Here is a 20,333-nt window from a genome sequence, read left to right as displayed (position 1 = left end):
TGCTCCTCCTGAAGGAGCTTGATTGGCAGAAATGTCCTTCCGACCACAGAAGATCAAGGAGAACAAAAAACAACTGGTAAACAAGAACCAGATGGAAAGCTGAAGTTACAGCTGATTAGAAATTTATCTTTATTCAGACTATGATTCTTCAAAGAGCATCAAAGTTGTTTGAATTTGGTTTAAGGCATGCTTACATAGAATACATACAAAATATGACTGTTTATATTCTTTTAAGTGGAAAGCAGAAAATTCTGTGTTGCACTTCACTGCATTTAGTAATTTTATTCTGAAGTAAAACCTTCTAAATGATAATCATTTTGAAAGTGAATAAAATAATTTCCAAGTCACCTACCCTGCGTCCTTTCTAGTATGAGTTCCGAGATACTGTTTTCTTTTCAACACGCTCATTTGCCGGCCTTTGGCTTACATGGAGATGTGAGCTACAACCCATGGCAGTCAGTTTCAGGGTCCTCACTCCAATGCGCATCTCGTTTCTTTGCCACAAGTTTAATAAACTGAGAGTGACTGGCATAAAGCTTGAGTTTATCAGTGATGTCTACCCACTTCACTTTTCCAGCATCATCTCCAGCTTCTAAGGCAAGGTTATCCATTATCTCACCTGGTTACCAAAGAAAAAAATCTTCATCACCAAGGAAAAGTGATTCATTTATTCATTTCTTTTTTAGCATAACTCTGTATCTTCAAGTATACTTACTAAAAATAAAATCATCATTGTATTTAAGTAGTCAAGTGATTTAAAAACTAGAATATTCCAAATTTTAATCACGTTCCTAAATTTTAAGTAGCGGCACCAGTAAGAAAGCTTTTCTCTTTAAAAAGTAGGAATATTATCCTACAAAAAAACAGAGTTCATATTAAATAAGCATGAAACCTTATAGCAGAATGAATTCTAGAGGGATTAGAGATTTAAATGTTAAAAAAAAAAACAATTACTCGTAACTCGTTTTATAGTTTTAGGGTAAGTGGACTTTTCTAAGCATGTAATCAAATCAGATACCATAAAAGAAAATATTTATGATTATATTAATATATATACTTATTTATTAATTATAAATACCAAAAAAATTAAAAGTGCCCACAATCACAATTCGGAATATAAATGGCATGTTTCTGTATGACAATTTGGCAACATTAATCACATGCTTTTAAAAAGCAAATGCTCTCTGATGAGTATTCATTTAACAAATATCGGAGTGCCTCTTATGCACCAGACTCTGTACCAGACACTGAGGATGCAATCAACACTCCAGCAATTCTACTTCAAAGAATTTATCCTAAGGACATAAAAAAACAAGCCTGTTCAAGTATTCAAGGCAACATTTATAACCAAAAAGAAAACAATAGACAACCAAAATTCCACCTATAGGGCACAGATTAAATAAATGATAGGACAGCTATACAATGGACTCCTATACAGTCATTAAAAATGAAGCAGATCTATATATACTGACATGGAGAGAGGGCCATATATTTTTTTTAAGTGAAAATTCAAGTATAAAAACAGAACGTACATTATGAGCCCATTTCTATTTTAAAAACAGCTATACAAAGTCTGGAAGAAAAAATGTCAACACTGTTCATCTTTGGGAAATGAAATAACTGTTGTTTTTAAATTTTTTCCTCTTTATTTTTTAAATAACTTATAAACACGGTTTACCTTTATCTTTATAATAGTTACCTTTGTAATAATAAAATAATAAAACTACTTCTTTAGAAAAAGAGCCAATCAATTAGAGTTTAGCACAAAAGTTTGCAAATTTCAATTCTAAATTGGCAGCTCTTTGTGTGTCCTCTTTGCAACTACATCTAACCATCAATGGAGACCAGAATTAAAAATAAACCTGAATCTAAAAGTTAATATATCTGATTATCTAAATAACAACATCCTCTAAAACATGCTCTGTATTAGAACTAATAATGTCTGAAAAGTTCTTTTACACCCCCCCCCCTTCCATTTTGGTCACCCCATAAATGACACAAAACAAAATTCTAAAATGTTTAGAGTCCTATCTGACATGTAAAGAGCTTGGAAGTTATCACTACCATATCACAAGAAAAAAGTTGAACAAACAAAATCAAGAATTCTTCTTGGATCCATCAGAGAACTGAGGTCAGAGGTTACATTGCCATCTTGAAAACTGGAGAGATAGGCAAATACAGAGAATCACGACTTACTAGGAACAGAAGCACACCACTGGAGCCAGCAAGTGGTGGGCACATTTAAAAGGTAATTAACTAATTTCTGGAAACTAATCTATAGACTAATTTGAGAGAAAATCTCCTAGAGGCCCAATCTTGGTGGTGTTGGGGGGGGAGAGGGGACATCACATTTTCTTGATTCAGAAATTTTAGCTTCTGACACTTAGAACTACAGCAAATAATAAATTAGCACAGCCTGACTTAAACATAAAATTCAACACGAAAGGCCTATCTGCCTCAGTCCCTTTTACTAGATACAGCATATCCAGCTTTCAAAAAACACTACAAAGCATACAAAAAGGCAAAAACACAGTCTGAGAGACAAAGCAAGCTTCAGAATCAGGTTTTGGAATTATCAGATCAGAAATATTTTAAGCTTAAAAAGAGAATGGAAGGGTGAAAACAGTTAATTGAACAACTCATAAACTATATAATCAACCTCTAGAGGATCATTGTTTTTAACTCCAAATATAAATAGTTAACAAATTTATCAGTAGTTAAGTAGTACAGACCTGCTTCTAAGTTACATGTGTATATGAATATTTTTCCATCTGAAATATGTCTTCTAAGTTCTCATTACCAGAATGAACTCTTCTAATACTTCAGTCAGGGTAGTTGTATAGCAGCAATGGAAATGGTGCTAGCAGTTTCCCCAAGTTCAACAAACAAAAGCACAGAAAGTGAAAGTGACAGATCTTCTAGTTCCAGCCAATCTTATTAAGTGAAAAAACTGAGTCCAAGAGAACAAGTGACTTGCACAAGGGCACGCAGCTCAGAAAACAGCAATGAGTAGGACAGTCAGGTCTCTCACATAATGGTACCCTCACTTCATTATGCTACCGATGAAAACAAAATATTCAAAATGTCATCCAATTTAGTAATAAAAAATGTTTTAAGAGAAGCCATTCAATGTATAAATTAAAGGTCCTAATAAATTTTTAAGATAGCAGATTTCCCCTCTCTTTTTGTAATAAGATTTTATTTTTCAGTATCTGGAATTTTTTTGGTATTGTCTTGTGTTTTAACAATACATGTTTGTTGTAAAACTATTTCAAAGAGTAAGACAGATATAAATCCAATTTATTTTATCCTGGCCATCCTTCCTACCCAGATTTCCAGTTGCTTTTGTTTTTGTCTTACACAAATGGACTCATAGCATACAATCTGACAAAGTTAAGCACATAATTTTAGTCCATAAATTCAATCTTAATTTTATATGCTACCAATAAAGTAAATTAGTTAGTAGTAATACTTCAGGCTTTCTTCTATGTATTCTGTTAGTAACAACAATTTTGGTTTCATATAATATAATCCTATAATCAGGAGCTGATTGGCTTAAGAAGCTAAAACAGTCCAGATCTAACTGTGCCTTGGTAGACTGCTTGACTTAAATTGATCCTCTAACCAGTTAGTTTAATAAACATAAGTAAAATTACCTGTTTCATCATGGTAGTTCACAGCTTCTGTCTCCATCCAAGCATTATCAGTGTTTCGAGGATCATCAACATATCCCTTATATATCTGTTTTTAAAAGGAAGCAGACTCTAATTTCAGAATCAGTAAGTCATATCTAGCCATATGATTTTTTATAAGTCTATATAATTTAGGTATTCTTCTGTTTTATTAATTTATGTGATTATCATTTCAGACATACTAGATTCTTCTAGTTAAAAAAGGATATCTATAAATAAAGTTAATAAAGACTAATATTTAAGCCACTAATATATGGAAAGATCTGGATCTAGCCATTTAACACAAATGTGCTTCAAAAAAACTGGACAACATAAATAATTAAGAAATCTGAATTCTAGAAAGAAAACAAAGCAATCCAAACAAAAGCCAACAACAACAAAAAAATCTGTCCTTTTCCTTATTTATTCGTGCACATATACCTTATAAGATGATCTTTAAAATCTTTACAAAGATTTGTTTGGACAAAACAGACAAGGTTATCAACCAGAAACACTCTGAGTAACATAATTTCAACAGAAATGTCCTTTCAAAAGAGCTGATTTCATGCAAAACTGTAAACAGGTTTTCTGTTGGATGGGTGAGCTCAGTGTCACATTAGTTCACACCTACTCTAAAGAAAAACTAAGAGGAAAAAATGTAATAATCAACGTAAAGTTGGGCTATAAAACTTTACATAAAAATCTTACAGTGAAGATCTACTATAATTTGTTGTTTTTATGTATATGTACTACAAATATACAAGTATTTCACTTTATTCAGAGAATGATCTACCAGATTTCCAGGTGAACTTTAAGTAATTTTCACTAATCCACAAAACTAAATCATCCTAGGAACTACCATTTCTTACCACTAGATGTTCCTGGTTGAAGAGTTTGTGCAGCTGTTCCTCTAATTTTCTCTTTTCAGCACTGGATTTCTGTAAGGAGTTGAGAGCTTCCTCACCAAATTCTCTTTTCAGTGCAGCACTAATCTTCTCTCCTGGATCCACCATCCCCTAAGAGTCACATTTTTGTTAAAATAATAATAATAATAGGCTTTAATTCATTCAACAAATATTTACTGAGTGATGCAGTAGGCATTATTGTTCTATCTGCCCACAATCACGATCCCCATTCTTCTGTCATATGTTCTTCTCTAAACCATTTGTTTCTACCGTGTTTCCCCGAAAATAAGACCTAGCTGAACAATCATCTCTAATGTGTCTTCTGGAGCAAAAATTAATATAACACCCGGTATTATATTATATTAGACCCAGTATTATATTATATTGTATTATATTTATTATATTATATTATACCCATTACTATATATTATATCATATCATATCATATCATATCATATTATATTTTATACTATATAAGACCCAGTCTTATATTATAGTAAAATAAGACCAGGTCTTATATTAATGTTTGCTCCAAAAGACACATTACAGCTGATTGTCCATCTTGGTCTTATTTTTGGGGAAACAAGGTAGGAGAAGCAGCCTATCAGGGTATCTTACATACTTGACCTCAGAAATTGGTCCAAGGTTAGCCTATGGTAAACGAAGCCAATCAGACTGCTTTCCTAGTATTTTACAAAAGCAAGCTAAGGAAGGAAGGCCTGGAGGCAAGAAAGAATACAGCAAGTTGATACTTTCCCCATTGTTCGTTCCATTCCAGCCCACTGACCTCCTCAATGCTCCTGGGGTGTACGAGACATACACCCACCTTAGGAACTTTGCACCTATTACTTCTGTCCAAGATGCTTTTCCCCAGATAGCCATATCATTCACTCATTCACCTCCTTCAGTTCTTTACTCAAATGTTACCTTCTCAGGGAAACTCTAAACGTCCTATCTAAAACTGCAAACTCTCAAACACTTCCTAGTCCCCTTTCTTGCTTTAGTTTTTTTAATAGTTATATCCTTCTAGCATACAATAATACATCTTATGTCACCTGTCTCCCCCTCTGGAATGTAAGCACCAAGAGGACAGGGATGTTTGTTTATGTTGCTGCTGTATCCTTAATGTCTAAAATTATTAGCTGACAAAAAAGGCAGATACTCGGAATATACTGATTAGGTGACTGACTGTAAAAATTGTATCAGTGACAACAGTCCCCTGACTGATCAGAAATTTCAAATGACAATAAAAATATAAAATCCTATGATGTAATCATTATTGCACTTTGCACTCAGCATGAGTGAAGTTTCACTATTTGGCGGGTAATAATTAGCCTGGGCTTTTATCACAGTGAACTGAGATATTCCTTTCCATTCCATTTTTATCCCACAAAGAAAAAAGTCATTCTTGCAGATAATGGTATGTCATCTGCTCATCAAACTATCTCCATTTCACAATATGATATTAAATATGCCACATACATACACGTTTTTAAAAGCCACTTCAAATATACCACTAACATGAACTCAACAAAAGTACACTCTTCCTGATGATATTATGGAAATTTTAAAAACTACAAGGAACAGTAAGTAATAAAAGTTATCTATTTTATTATATCTAAAGTTATCAGAAAACAAAAAAATGCTAAAAATCTTACCTGGGGCTTGGAGTAGGTATTGAGTTCTGAGATGGGACCCCACAATAATGAGTACCTACTTTACACCAGCTGCTCTGTATGCTATACATCTAGCAATCTTATGAAGCAGATATGATTATCTTTATTGTAAAAATGAGGATCAGAAATCTACATCACTCAGCTCAAAGTGGAAAGGTCAGGACATAAGCCTAAGTCTAACTTCAAAATCCATGTTCCTTCCCAAGGGTTTTAGATTTAGACTCAGATTCTAAATGCCTTGTTGTATTATCCTATACTTGGTATTGGCAATGACATTTCATTGCAGTGATGAATTACAAAAGAATTACTAGTTGAAGTGGGGAAGAATGGAAGATAAATGAAGCAGAAAAGATCCACACACAATAACCTTGCAGTAAATAAAGCAACTAAAAAGAACTTAAAACATTAATTTGATCTAATTATAATGCTCACCCCTGGGAGTGCCCATTCTCCACAGTCTTTCCTTTTGATTGCAACAAACTGTAAGATGTTTTTCCCAGAAATGGGGTGGGTGATTTTATTTCCACTTCTATCCTTTTTCCACCTGTAAATAGTAATGTAAGAGCATATCTGATTTAGAACAAAGACAAAGGTTCTATCTCAAGCTTGAGACAAAGTTATAAAGAGTACATATAAATGTACCTCAAATCAGCTACTTTTACCAAAAAAATGTTTTATATTTGAAATATTCTATATGTAAGCACTGTTACAAACCAGGCCTTTCTGTAAAAGATATTGTATTCTTCATAATGAAAATTCAGGATATAAACAGTTTTTACAGTTTTAAAATGCTATCAAAAAAAGAAATTTAAAAGCAGAACAGAATTTAAAGGAAGGGTCATAAAAGTTAAAAAAAAAATTTAAATTAAAAATAAAGTCCAAGGATCCTTTTTAAGAATTACAGGTAGTGTAAAAGATCAGTAGTATTTGCTTTTAACAGTTCACTCTGTTATCAGAAAAGCAGGTTATATGATACAGGTTCAACTGGTCTCAAAAGTAGTACTTCTCAGGGGTGGCCTATTAGCTCACTTGGTTAGAGCATGGTGCTGCTAACACCGAGGTTGCCAGTCCCCACATGAGCCACTGTGAGCTGAGCCCTCCATACCAAAAAAAAAAAAAAAAAGTAGTACTTCTCAATCTTTATGGCCTTCTTTGATTTAAACAAAAAAAATCTCACTCTATCCTTTAATTTTATTATTTTGAATTGAATTGCATGTGTTTTTTTTTAAAAAGTATCAAGGCAATGATAATTTCAGAATGCACTTTTTCTAATCACAGCTTTCTTCCCAGAGATGCTGATAAATCTCCTCTTCCCAACTCCAACCGTATTTACCCTCCCCCTCCCAATTTTAAGAATTGTTCTAATACTCTCTTATGCAAAGATAAAGATTTTGAATTTCCAATACTAAACCGAAAAAGAAAGCCTATTGTCTAATCACTGCTCTGCAGGAATCTCAATGAAATAAACTTTGAGTTGCCAAATTTTTTTATATAGTGGCCGACGACCATATCTAACCCATAATTCCTCCCCTGAAAGAGCTCATAGTCTAGCAATGGAGCTAGACATGTAAGTGAATAAATTATAAGCCAGAGTGACAGTTTGGTAAGTACAGTGACACACAGCCTTTCTGTTTTGATCACAAACTACAGTGAATGCTGCTGCCGAGTGCCATCCAACGGAAAGGCAGGGATCTTCAATACGGGAAGCAGCACATCGAACCTTAGTAACAGTGTGTGACAAGTTTCTACTTGTTCGGTGCAGTCAGTCAGGTGTGAGCTACAGTTGAGAAAAGGTGTGTTTTAAAGTGTGCCGTAAATCATCCTCCATCATGACAACACTCCATGTCACACATCGCTTCTGGTATGGCAATTTCTGTCAAATAAAAACACTGCGGTGTGTCCTCATCCACCTTATTCACCGGATATGACACCGTGCGACTCTGGCTCTTCCCCAAAGTCAAAATGACCATGAAAGGTAAAAGTTTTGAATCGATTGAGGACATCAAGGCGGTCACAGCAGTGCAACTAAAGACACTCACGAAAGAGGACTCCCAGAACTGCTTCATAAAGTGGCAAGAATGATGGGAGAAGTGTGCTCGAAGCGAGGGGGAGTACTTTAAGGGGGATTAATGGCAATGTGTCTTTTACTGTAATAAATTTTTTTATTTAAACATTCACCATATTGTTTGATATCACCTCATATGTACATGTATATGTAAACACATGGTTGCAGTCTGTATTTTTCCAATCACTCAGCTCTTTACTACTGAAATGTTTTTTTAGTTCTTACCTGGTTATGATGGGATCTGCAGCATGATTTGGGCCCCATCGCCCCAAAAGCCCTCGGCCAACCAGTCCTGTCCGCCCTACAGGATTTCTGGGGGGAAAAACAAAATTAACTGAAAGGGTTCATCTCTTTCAACCCAACTTGATATGGCCCAATAAAAAGTAATAAGAGCTCTAAGAGGAAAATCATATCTGCACACAAATGCAGGAGGACTATCACATATCTAGCACTAAAAGCACGTATTTCCTTTCACTGTTATTTAACTTTTGTGCATGTCTTAAGCTTTGGACTTGATCCAGGAGGAGGATCTTATTTCCGAAGTTGTTCTACAATAAAAGAATTTGTTTCAGTTTTCACCTATACTCCTAAATTCACACTAGAACCTTATTGTATTCTTAAACTTGGAGGATGAAATGCTGTGTACCTAATCATCTATCGCTACAACAGTGATGATTTATTCAGGACACCCATGCTTCACTTTCTCACCATCCTCTTTTTCAATGCCACTGTCCTATAACCTTTCCCATTAAAATATTTTTTTGTTACATTTTAAAGTCCATTTTTCCTCAGTGGCTTCTTAATATTTATTATCAGTAATATGTATTATTTAATATTTCAGGACTTCAAGTATTCAAATTTTAAAGAAAAAAATTTATAAAAATGTCAACTTACTATTTAACTTAATGCCATTATCGAATATTAAAAAGTCTGTCAGATAAACATAGCAACACTCATGTCTGAGTAATTTTCTTTTAATCAATATTCCTTAAATGTTCAAATTTCATCATTATGTACCAGTAAAATGCCCTAATCTGATATCTTACCTATTTAATATTATATTTTTGTCCTCCCAGTATGTAAAAGTAAATAACTTGCCAAACTTTCTCTTTCTACCCTCTCTTTTTATTCTGTTCTTCCCAGTGACTGTTATTAAAGCTAAATGAATTTTTATATTGTTTTGTACTAGACTCAAAAATATTTCAGCAAGACTTGCAGATAAAGACAAAAAGGCACGATACGACATCTGGCCAGGTGACAAAATTCTACTTTCCAAATTCACAGGAAGAGGGGCAGGGTGGCCAGTAACTATGTTTTATTCCACGTAACCACCCCTGAACACAAATGATCAAAGCCAATATTAAGACAGAGAATGTTAGTTTTAGAGATGACCAAGCCTATACCTTGTAAACTGGAAGTTTTAGAAAAGACATATAGACTACCATGTAGCTTGAGAAGCAGAGAAAGGTGTTTGTAGGGAAAGAGAAATGAAGGCAACATAGGTATAAAAGCAGACATGAGGGAGAGAGACAATCCGGGTGGATATCCAATTTCACCCTTTCCTAAAGTTAGCTTTGGGCTCCTTGAGATTCTATAGTGCTAGAGTACAGCTCACTTTTTGCTTAGGCAAGCTAGAGTTGGTTTCTATTAGTCCAAGAGGCTGGACTAAAACAGCATATTATCTTGCCCTTGCTGCCTATCATTTTATATATATACGTATCTTTTAATATATTTTACCCAGAAAAGAACCTAAGGAATAAGTCAAATGCAAGGAGTGTTTGACTTTGAAAGATTCAATAACATAAAAAGGCAAATAAGTTCCGACCAAAGAAAGGGTTTTGCAAAACTAAAGGACCAGGTTGCAGTGAGAGCAGTACTGTCAATTTCCTAGTCCCAGAGGAACTAAGAATACAAATTACAACATTTTTACAAGGTGAGAACCATCTGTGATCCTTCCTTTGTTTTATTTGGGTCATGCTAATTTTCACATTTCTTCCAAACTTTTACAATGTCTACTTAAGGAAAATGGAAACTTTTGGAGTTGTGCAAAAAAATCATTTTTAAAAGTACAGAAAGATTCTTGATGTTAAATGATTGAGCTATTTTTATTTTTACTCTTACATGCTGGACAAATTCTTACTTTTACTATTTAATAAATAACTACTAAACATACAATTTTCAACCCTTTGTCTGTTAACTTATTCAATTAATTATTTCTACTTTGAAGGTTGAGTTACAAAAAGACATTCAAATCCTGCCTCTGCCACTTACTCACTATATGTAAATTGCTTACATTCTCTCTCATCTGTAAATAGAACTAGAAAAATCCACCCCGTTAGTGTGATGATTTAATTAGATCACATATATAAATTATTTTACACAATGTCTGGCATACACAAGCACTCAATAAATGTTAATTATATTTCCTACCTTTTGAAGACCCATTATTGTAAGAAGTTCCATTCCCAGTACCTACCTAGGTCTTCCATTTTCAATCTCATATAGGCCATTCTGGCTCTTTCTCTCAACTTGCCCATCTTTTTCATTAAACTTGGGAGAAAAGTTACTTTCACTGTAATGAGAATACCAATATAAAATAAGAAATAATAGTCCAATACCACCAACAGCTTAACCAAAACAGCTTACAAGAATGTATAACATAATCCCTCTGGGAAGGACTAATGACAGAACAACTGGACTTCCTCCCACACGCTACAAAAAACGTCTGTATTACTATTAGCAAGAAGGAATGGTTTGTGGGCAAAATATGGTAACTATTGGTTCCTGTGTGGTTCAAAAATAAGATTCCTTCCGATATCTCAATGTTTCTATTGCCACAAAGTAATTTTAATTTCTTCAGATGTGCACCTATTAGTATTTTTATCAAAGTAAACCCACAAAATAGTGAATTCACCCCACAAACTTCATAATAAATATAATGCAAATTAAAATAGATATAATATACTGGAAATGTCCCAGATCTTAATCTGAGAAGTATTTACAGAGCTATATAAAGATAAAATTTTTACTGAGCTATACCTAAACACTAAATAAATGTGTACTTCTATTGTATTTATATCATACCTCAACAAAATAAATTTTTTTTTATAAACTATTTTTATTTTTATTTTATTGAGGAATACTGGGGAACAGTATGTCTCTCCAGGGCCCATCAGCTCCAAGTCGTTGTCCTTCAATCTAGTTGTGGAGGGCGCAGCTCAGCTCCAAGTTCAGTTGCCGTTTTCAATCTTAGTAACAGGGGACGCAGCCCACCATCCAATGCGGGAATTGAACTGACAACCTTGTTGTTAAGAGCTCGAGCTCTAACCAACTGAGCCATCTGGCCAACCCTCAGAAAGCTCAGCGGCAGCTCATTGTCTTCAATCTAGTCGTGGAGGGCACAGCTCACTGGCCCATGTGGGAAACATTCAGGGAACCCTATTGTTCAGAGCTCGCGCTCTAACCAACTTAGGCATCCGGTCGTCCAAAAATATTTTAAAACCAGTATAGATAAAGAAATCACTGACATAACAGCATTGTCAGTGACTAAAGAGTTGTATAGCACTGGACAGTTCATGGGGAATGCTGACACAAGTTTCAGTTTTTTTCTTGCTTTAATTCCAGTAAGTGAGTATAGAAATATTTGTGCTCTCCTTTGGGAATAATTTCCAATTTGAATGATCCACATATTCTCTCAAGACTTCTAACCAAGCTTCCATCTAACACACAAATAAAAATAATGGTAAAAATCATGAAATTGTAAAACCAGAATTAGAATGCTCTTGGGACTCTAGAAATTCACTGTTAAAATTTAAAAAGCATGAATCTAATTATAATTAAAGCATTAATATTAGTAATAAAGCTTGATTTAGGTGGTGATGTAAATTCAACTTTAAAAAAATTGAATGAAAACTACGAAAAAGTATTCAATCTTCCTCTGTTTACACTATATATAGCACCCCAGCCAATGTCATTAATTTTATTTGTGCATAATGGGTATGTATAATGTATGTATAAATGCGTAACGTACATCCTCTAAAAGGAGGAAATGGAACTTACTTAAAGCTTATAATTTCTCCATAGGTCAGCTTCATATTAATTCATAATCCAAGTACTATCACAAAGTTACAAAAACATCTTTGGATAAAATAAGGAAACTATAGGTCAAGTGACAGCAATGAGTCCATGGTAAAGTTTAAACATCTAAGGAACTAATACTAGATCTATCCAACTAGCAAAATTTTTTACTTAATTAAATAATGCCTTAAGAGGACTATTTACAATAAACCCAGTAAATTAAACTTATAAAACTGTCCTTGACTAAGCAGTTTACCACAGCAGTTAAGAACACAAATTCTGGAGTCAGAGCTCAAGTCCAAGCTATACCATCTAATAGCTCTGTGACAATATGCAAAGGGAAAACTTTCTGTGCTTCCATTTTTTGTGTGTGTTTTGTTTTTCTATAAAGTAGAAATGACAATCCTATTTGCATTCCAGAATAGTTATAATTAAATAATGCTTTTAAAACATTTCGTAGAGTGCCTAGCTCAGTTAGTACATTAAAAAAACTCTATCATTGTATTTATTAAAAGGAACATAAACATAAAATGCAAATCAATGTAGCATTTCAATGAATTTCATCAAATCACATTTTTGCCTGAGTTTTTTGTTTTCCTCGTTTTCTCTCTCTCCTTCATCTATCCCTTTACTATTTTTTCACACTGGTCTAATTTTATCATCCTGTTTTTAGTAATCTGGAAAAAAACTTCTGATAAATATTTTCACTACTTCAAATACAAGTGTAGCTGTGTATGTAAATAACCACAATATATGTTCTATTGCTAACCAGACAAAACAAATGAAAACAAATACCACCAGCTGTCATTTCACAAAACAAAAAACTCCATCGCAAAATAGATTTACCTATTTGGAATGATCATCATAAAACCCCCAAAAGAATAAATAAATATGGACTGTCTAACTTTGGCAAGAATTCAAGCAAATAGAGAAACTGAGTTTTAACAAAGTCAAGCACTAGATAAAAATGATTTTTTTCCGCTGTCAAAATAAAAATTTATAAATACAACCATTACCTTCTCTAAAGGTCTTACACCCAGCTGATGCCAGCGAATTTGCTCACCTGAGCTGAGGATCTGCCCACCGCGGTCCAGCCAAGACAGAGACTGCAGTGTATTCCACAGGATTATAGTCTTGCCACTCAACAAGCCAGCCTACTTTCTCATTAGGAACATGGCTGCGCTGAACTTTTGAACCTGGGTAAGGAGATGTCCGAGCCTTTTTGTGGGACTTCACTTTGGCACCACTAGAACCAGACATGATGTTGGAGTTAAGATGAAACCCACAGGATGAAAATGAGTTTCTGGGAGGAAAAAAAAAAAAAAAGGAAAATATTTTACATAAATAATAACAACAAAAATTAAAGAACATAATTCAAAGACCCCAAAACATACTTTTCAATTCAAAGACTTAAAAATCAGAAAATTCAAGTTTGATGCATATTAGTATAAAGGTCCAATATCTGTGAAAAATTATTTTCAAATATGAAAATTCAGAAAATATTGCTAAATCTTATTAATTGGAACCTACACTGATTTACTCTAGTTGAGAAAAACGGACAGAAGTTTACTTTTACTAGCACAAAAGTTGGGGAAGGGTAGCTTGTATTGGAAATACAACAATAAAAACAAATGTAAAAGAAGACTGTTTAAGTCTACATGAAGTAATACATTTCTAAGAACAGTCTACAATCTAATATACATGAGTAAAATGTATGGCAAAAGTAGCAAAAAGGAAGAATAACTGGAAAATAAAAATATACTGTTATATGGTTCTTACATTGTACCTAAAGTAATATAACATTACTTAAAGTCAGGCTGTAATATACAAAGTGTAAACTTTAGTCTTGTAATTGGCAACAACATGGATGGAATTTGAGGGCATTATGCTAACTGAAATAAGTCAGACAAAGAAAAACAAATACCATATGATGTCATTTATATGTGGATCTAAAAAGAAAAGAAAATGCATCCGTACAGAGAACAGATTGGTGGTTGCCACAGGTACAAAATGAGTAAAGGTAGACATAAAGTACAACCTTCCAGTTATAAAATAAATAAGTCATGGGGATGTAATGTACAGCGTGGTATATATCCAAAAAAAATAAAATACCTAGGAAAAAATTTAACCAAGGAGGTATAAGACCTGTACTCAGAAAATTATAAGACATTGAAAAGAGAAATTAAGGAAGATACAAATAAACGGAAGCATATACCATACTCATGGATAGGAAGAATTAATATAGTTTAAATGTCCATACCCAAAGTAATCTATTGATTTAATGTAATTCCTATCAAAATACAAATGGCATTTTTCACAGAACTAGAACAAGTAATCCTAAAATTTATATGGAACCACAAAAGATCCCAAACAGCCACAGCAATCCTGAGAAAGAAGAACGAAGCCAGAGGTATCACGCTATCTGATATCAAAGTATACTACAAGGCCACAGTAATCAAAACAGCATGGTATTGGCATAAAAACAGACACACAGATCAATGAAACAGAATAGAGATCCAGAAATAAACCCATGCCTACATAGTCATTTAATCTATGACAAAGGAAGCAAGAATATACACTGGGGTAAAGGCAGTCTATTTGATAAATAGTGCTGGGAAAACTGGACAGGTAAATGCAAAAATATGAAACTGAACCACCTTCTTACACCATGTACAAGAATAAACTCAAAATAGATTCAAGACTTAAATGTAAGACCCAAAACTATCAAACTCCTAAAAGAAAACATAGGCAGTAAACTCTCAGACATTACCCTTAGTAATATTTTTACTGATATATCCCCTAAGACAAGGGAAGCAAAAGAAAAAAAACAAATGGGACTACAACTAAAAAGTTTTGCACAGCAAAGGAAACCATCAACAGAACAAAAAGACACCTAACTGAATGGGGAAAAGATATTCACCAATGATACATTTGATAAGGGGTTAATACCCAAAATTTATTAAAAAACTCATAAAACTCAACACCAAAAAAAACAAACAATCCAATTAACAAATGGACAAAGTACCTGAATAAACGTAAAGAGGACATACATATGGCCACAGACATATGAAAAGATGCTCAACGGTCACGAATCATCAGAAAAATGCAAATAAAAAACACAATGAGATATCACCTCACACCTGTCAGAATGGCCATTATCAATAAATCAACAAGCAAGTGCTGGCGAGGATGTGGAGAAAAGAGAACTCCTGTGCACTGTTGGTGGGATTGCAAATTGATGCAGCCACTACGGAAAACAGTATGGAAGTTCCTCAAAAAATTAAAAATAAAACTACCTCATGACCCAGCAATCCCACTCCTGGGTATTTATCCAAAGAAATTCAAAACACTAATTCAAAAAGATATATGCACCCCTATGTTCACTGCAGTGTTATTTACAATAGCCAAGATATAGAAACAACTGAAATGCCCTTCAACAGATGACTGGATAAAGAAACTGTGGTACATATATACAATGGATTATCACTCTGCTATGAAAAAAGAATGAAATCTTACCATTTGTGACAATATTGATGGACCTAGAGGGTATTATGCTAAGTGAAATAAATCAGATTGAGAAAGAAAATACCATATGATCTCACTTATATGTGGAATATAAAAGAACAAACGAAACAGAAACAGACTCATAGATACAGAGAACAAACTGATGGTTACTAGTTCGGAGGGGGTTAGGTGAGAAGGATGAAGGGATTAAGAAGTACAAATTGGTAGTTACAAAAGAGTCACAGTGATGTAAAGCACTGTTTGGGAATACAGACAATAATATTGTAATAATTATGTACAGTGTCAGGTAATAGACCTCCTGGGGTTATCACTTTGTGAGGTATATAAATGTCTCATCACTAAGTTGTTTTGTACACCTGAAACTAATAAAAGAATGAACTGGATATATAATTTTTTTTAAGTCTGCTCTTAGAGCATTTAGGGAATGAAAAGGTTCTTGTCAAAATTTACAGTTCCATAGAAAAGCTGACTAATAGAAAGCACAGGACTGAATTCTGAATGAGTAATTCAGTAGCCACCGTATTTCCTTAACAATGAACTTGGAGAATAAAAACCAAAGAACAGGAGAATAAAAATAAGAGGCAATGTGAGATACCATAAATCCCTAAATTTATCCAGAGTTGACAAATCAAGAAAAAGAGGTAGATAATAAAAACACCAAAAGTAGAGGTTGAGAGAAAGAATAACTTACACTTTTCATTTTACACCATTTATGCTGTCCACGTTTTTAAACTGTGTGCATGTATTAACTTTAATCAGTTTTAAGTATTAACTAGGGGGTGAAAAAACAGCAAGGGACAAATCCACACCCAAACACCTCTGTGGACAATAACGTCGGTGACATATGGAGGATTGCAAATTTCAACAGCAGAGATCAAGAAAGATCACTATCACTAGTTTTCCTCAAAGGGCAGATAAAACATCTTGAGCCTTTTTGAAAATGTGTACGTATATCGCTATAAAAACCCGGAACGCAAGCAAAGCCTACAGAATCCGCGGGACCAGAAGCTGGTTCCCACAGCAACCCTCTGTCTTGGAAGCAGCCAGCGCTAGGAAGGGGTCTATACCTGCACTCCGGAACGCTGCGACACACCGAGCACGTGACAGTCACAGAGGCCAAGGCCACAGAAAGAGACACCGTGGCTAAAGTCTTTCCCAGGACGCGTCTGGCCATCAACGTCCCGCAGGTGGCTTCATGTAGAGAGGCCGCTTTAGCTTGAGCCCGCAGCTTCCGCCTGCCCCACAGCCCCGGTCCCCGGGTATCTAGCGGGTGCTAGGACCCGCCGCCGTCCCGATCCCGAGAGGGAGTGGCTAGATCTACCTCATAAATACACAGAGACCAGGAGCCCTAAAATAACAGTCCGGCTTTCCCCCAGTGCGAGAAAAGCAGCCAGATCACCAAGGGGCGCCAACGCTCCCCGCCCCGGCTGCCGCGATCAGTGACCCGGGCCCCTTGACGTTCCTGGTGCGTGACGACGCTTTACGCCTGCGCCGCAAAGCGAAGACCAGACCGGCTTCCTAACGCCTGAGTTCGCCTTTCGAGTCTGCGCAGGGGGTCGCGGAAGAAAAAGGAGAAAGTGGGGGGAAAAAAGACGCGGAAGTGAAGGGGGAAGAAGGAGAAAGAAAGGGGAGTAAGAGAAGTGTGTGGTCCTCTTTCTTTAGGCCAGAAGGGGTCACAGGCAGCTGGTACAGTGAACCACGCGCGTCTGAGTCACCGCTGAGGGAGGGGTTATGGGAAAAGGAGGTAGACAAGAGACTTAAAACCAACGGAGCTAAGGTTTTTTCTCTTCCTCTTTTACCAAGTTGCTGCAGTTGCTAATTTTCACAAAGGCTTTGTGGGTATGGTCCTGACAAGCCCGTGGAGGAGTAAACCAGCTGCGAAACAGGCACACGGCCAAGAGGAACTCGAGGCAAAAATGAGCCAAATTGAAAGTTGGCAATTCAGATTCTCCAAAATAGTCTGTAACTTGTATTTTATCTTTTATAATTGTTACCTTATTAATGTGGTAAATGTTAAACTTAAGTACGTAATGCACTGTTGCAGTGGTGTGGTATAGACAGACATAAAACTGACCGCTTTAAAATCCAGATTAATCACACTGTACAGTTCTGAACAGGGGGAAACTCTTACCAAATAACGACTCCATCTAAACCTCCCCACGAGGAGACTTGACCAAACTCGACTATGGCTTCTAGCAACTTATGGCCTTGCCGCTGGGATGATCCCAGCATCTGCCCCAAACTTCCACCCCCCTTAAAATATCTACTTTGAAAAATTCAACACCACCAGGAGACTTAATTGTTTATTCCAGACAAAACCTGGCCATAGGCCCAGAACGCCTCTCTTAGAGCAGTGTCCTTTCTCTGCCCTTGGTGCCATAAATCTGTGACCCAGAAGTGTTTCCTCAAGGACCTGAGAGCACCTATCTTTGAAATGCAAGCTTTCAGGGACTATCACTCTGAGCTAGCTCCCAGTCCCTGTGGAAGGATAAGGGCCTAACTGTGGGCTCCTTTCTTCGACTTGCAGTACTGCCTCCTGTCATGAAGATGGAAGTTTGTTTCTCCTCATAAGTGCCAAGTAAGACACCCAGATGGCCTAGTCACATGGATCACTCACCGACCCCCCCCTTAACACCTTTCAGTGCCTTTCCTTTTACACACTCCACCCTTTAAAAAATCTCCAGCCTTCTGTTTCAGGGAAGTTGAATTCAGTTCATGCAGTAGTATTACTGAATAAAATGTGTCTTTTCAGCTTTAACTGGCATCCAGCTTTATCTTTGACAGTTCTCTTGGGTAGTGAAGCTATCATTAAAATGCTTGCTTTTTAAAAAATATCTGGACTTGGCTTCCTCTGATCAGATAAATTTTGCTCTTGGTGTTGTTGACAGCCATCAACCTCTGCTTAAACTGGAAATGTATTAGGCAGGTTCTGTTTAAAAGATGCAGCTCATTTTAAAGTCTGCTGACAATCATTAGGAAGGAAAGGAGTAAGTCACTGAGTCACAAAACCTCTGATCCAAGAACGGGAAAAACAGGAGTTCTCATAGGAAGTTCTTTGAGCCTGGTCTAACTCTACATTCCTTAAGGGAGATTGCAGAGGACTTAGTTCAAAGACCGACACCACAATGCAAACAAAACCAACTCCATGGCACTGGGACTGCACCACAATTAGCTCAGACAGCCGGGTCTCCCAGGTTCCTCCTCTCAGGGACTGTACTCCCAGATCTGCAGAAACTTACCTGGTAAGTGTGTGCTGCAGCTGACTCTTGGGCAGAACCGAAATGCAATCTCAGATATTCACTGTTTTATATAACTATCCATTTACCCATATCCCAAATTAAATGGGTGTCATCAGAACTTAAGTGAAGCCTTTTGTTTTTGTTTTATTTTTTTGTTTGGAAACCACATACCAACTTTATGGGTGTCATATCATTGGGGAGATTGGCAAAAGATACTGAGAAATATGTTTAAATAGGAAAGCAGTGTATGTGATTACTGGAATTGATAGGTATGCTAAAAATAAGAGTAACTAAGAATTCTGTTCTCCCTTTTTCCATTTATTTTGTTATACAACAAATGTTCACTCGTTACTATTTACCAAGCACTGCCCTAGGTGACAGGAAGACAGTTGTGAACAAGATGGAAAATCTTGCTTTCAGGAAGCTTACTTTCTGGGGAGGAAAATCTATAAATAAGTAAACTAAGAATCGCACATTAGGAGAAGTGCTATGAAGGAAATAGACAACTTTCTCTGGAAAATAAAGCAACAGTGACTACTTTAGATTATAGGGGAGGGTATCAAAGAAGGGTTTCCTGAGGAGGTGGCATTTAAGAGGTACGTAAGGACATGAAGCTACCAGACACTGGATAAGCTGGGGAAGGAGTGTCATGCAGGGTGTCATATGGGGTCTCTTGTCCCGCTCCCCACATAAGAACGCAGGACATGGTAAGGCCAAAAAGGGACACCCACGGAGCCATAGATAGGGGAGTGATACCACTATAGTCTCGCTGGCGGCTGGGTTGGAGACACAGGAAGCCACATGATACGCAACCCACCGTCCGCTTTTCTGCCAACCAACCTCACTTGCTAACTGCAATCCACAATCCGCGCTTGCTAGCTTAGCCACAGCAGTTATATTAGTGGCTAATGGCTGACCGGTAACAGCTAATGGCCAACTAGTCACAGCTTATGACCATCTACTACCCGAGCCAGCACCTTTCCACGTGAGGCCGAGAGCCTGGAAACTGCTCTCTGGGACTCTGTCCCCACAAAGAGTATTCCAGGCAGAGAGGACTGTGAGTGTTAAAATCTCTGAGGTGGGGAATACCTTGGCCATAATCAAGGAGCAGAAAGGTCAATGTGCTAAAGCATAGTAGTAAGCCGGGGGAATCGTGATCTTCGATGAAGCATGCG

General features: G+C 36.2%; 1 protein-coding gene and 1 long non-coding RNA gene across 2 annotated transcripts; one reads left to right on the top strand and one right to left on the bottom strand.

The window, feature by feature from the left end:
- Window positions 1-105: 105 nt before the first annotated feature.
- On the bottom strand, window positions 106-17,660 carry NUDT9 (nudix hydrolase 9). The gene is made up of 8 exons (XM_019731257.3): window positions 16,987-17,660; window positions 13,458-13,697; window positions 10,794-10,889; window positions 8,543-8,629; window positions 6,685-6,796; window positions 4,541-4,687; window positions 3,657-3,741; window positions 106-619 (listed from the first exon to the last, which is right to left on the bottom strand). Exons 1-8 carry the CDS (start codon window positions 17,091-17,093, stop codon window positions 441-443), a joined length of 1,053 nt encoding a protein of 350 aa, XP_019586816.1. The 5' UTR covers window positions 17,094-17,660; the 3' UTR covers window positions 106-440.
- LOC141569652 (uncharacterized) lies at window positions 17,438-18,677 on the top strand. The gene is made up of 2 exons (XR_016018876.1): window positions 17,438-17,559; window positions 17,723-18,677. It is a non-coding gene; the product is annotated as an uncharacterized LOC141569652 (long non-coding RNA).
- The last annotated feature ends 1,656 nt before the right edge of the window (window positions 18,678-20,333 follow it).

The sequence above is a fragment of the Rhinolophus sinicus genome, chromosome 1, assembly GCF_057876585.1.
Source record: "Rhinolophus sinicus isolate RSI-liver-muscle chromosome 1, RSI-T2T, whole genome shotgun sequence".
Classification (NCBI taxonomy): domain Eukaryota; kingdom Metazoa; phylum Chordata; class Mammalia; order Chiroptera; family Rhinolophidae; genus Rhinolophus; species Rhinolophus sinicus.
The sequence above is the reverse complement of the archived record's forward strand: the minus strand, read 5'-3'. Positions and strand labels throughout refer to the sequence as shown.

Bases quoted from the DNA above. Each gene is read 5' to 3' on its own strand.
- NUDT9 (XM_019731257.3), bottom strand. From the start codon at position 17,093: ATGGCCAGACGCGTCCTGGGAAAGACTTTAGCCACGGTGTCTCTTTCT. The intron at 13,698-16,986 runs GTATAGACCCCT...TTTTCCTCCCAG, and splicing joins CGCAGCGTTCCGGAGTGCAG to AAACTCATTTTCATCCTGTG. The intron at 3,742-4,540 runs GTAAGAAATGGT...TTTTAAAAACAG, and splicing joins TCAACCAGGAACATCTAGTG to ATATATAAGGGATATGTTGA.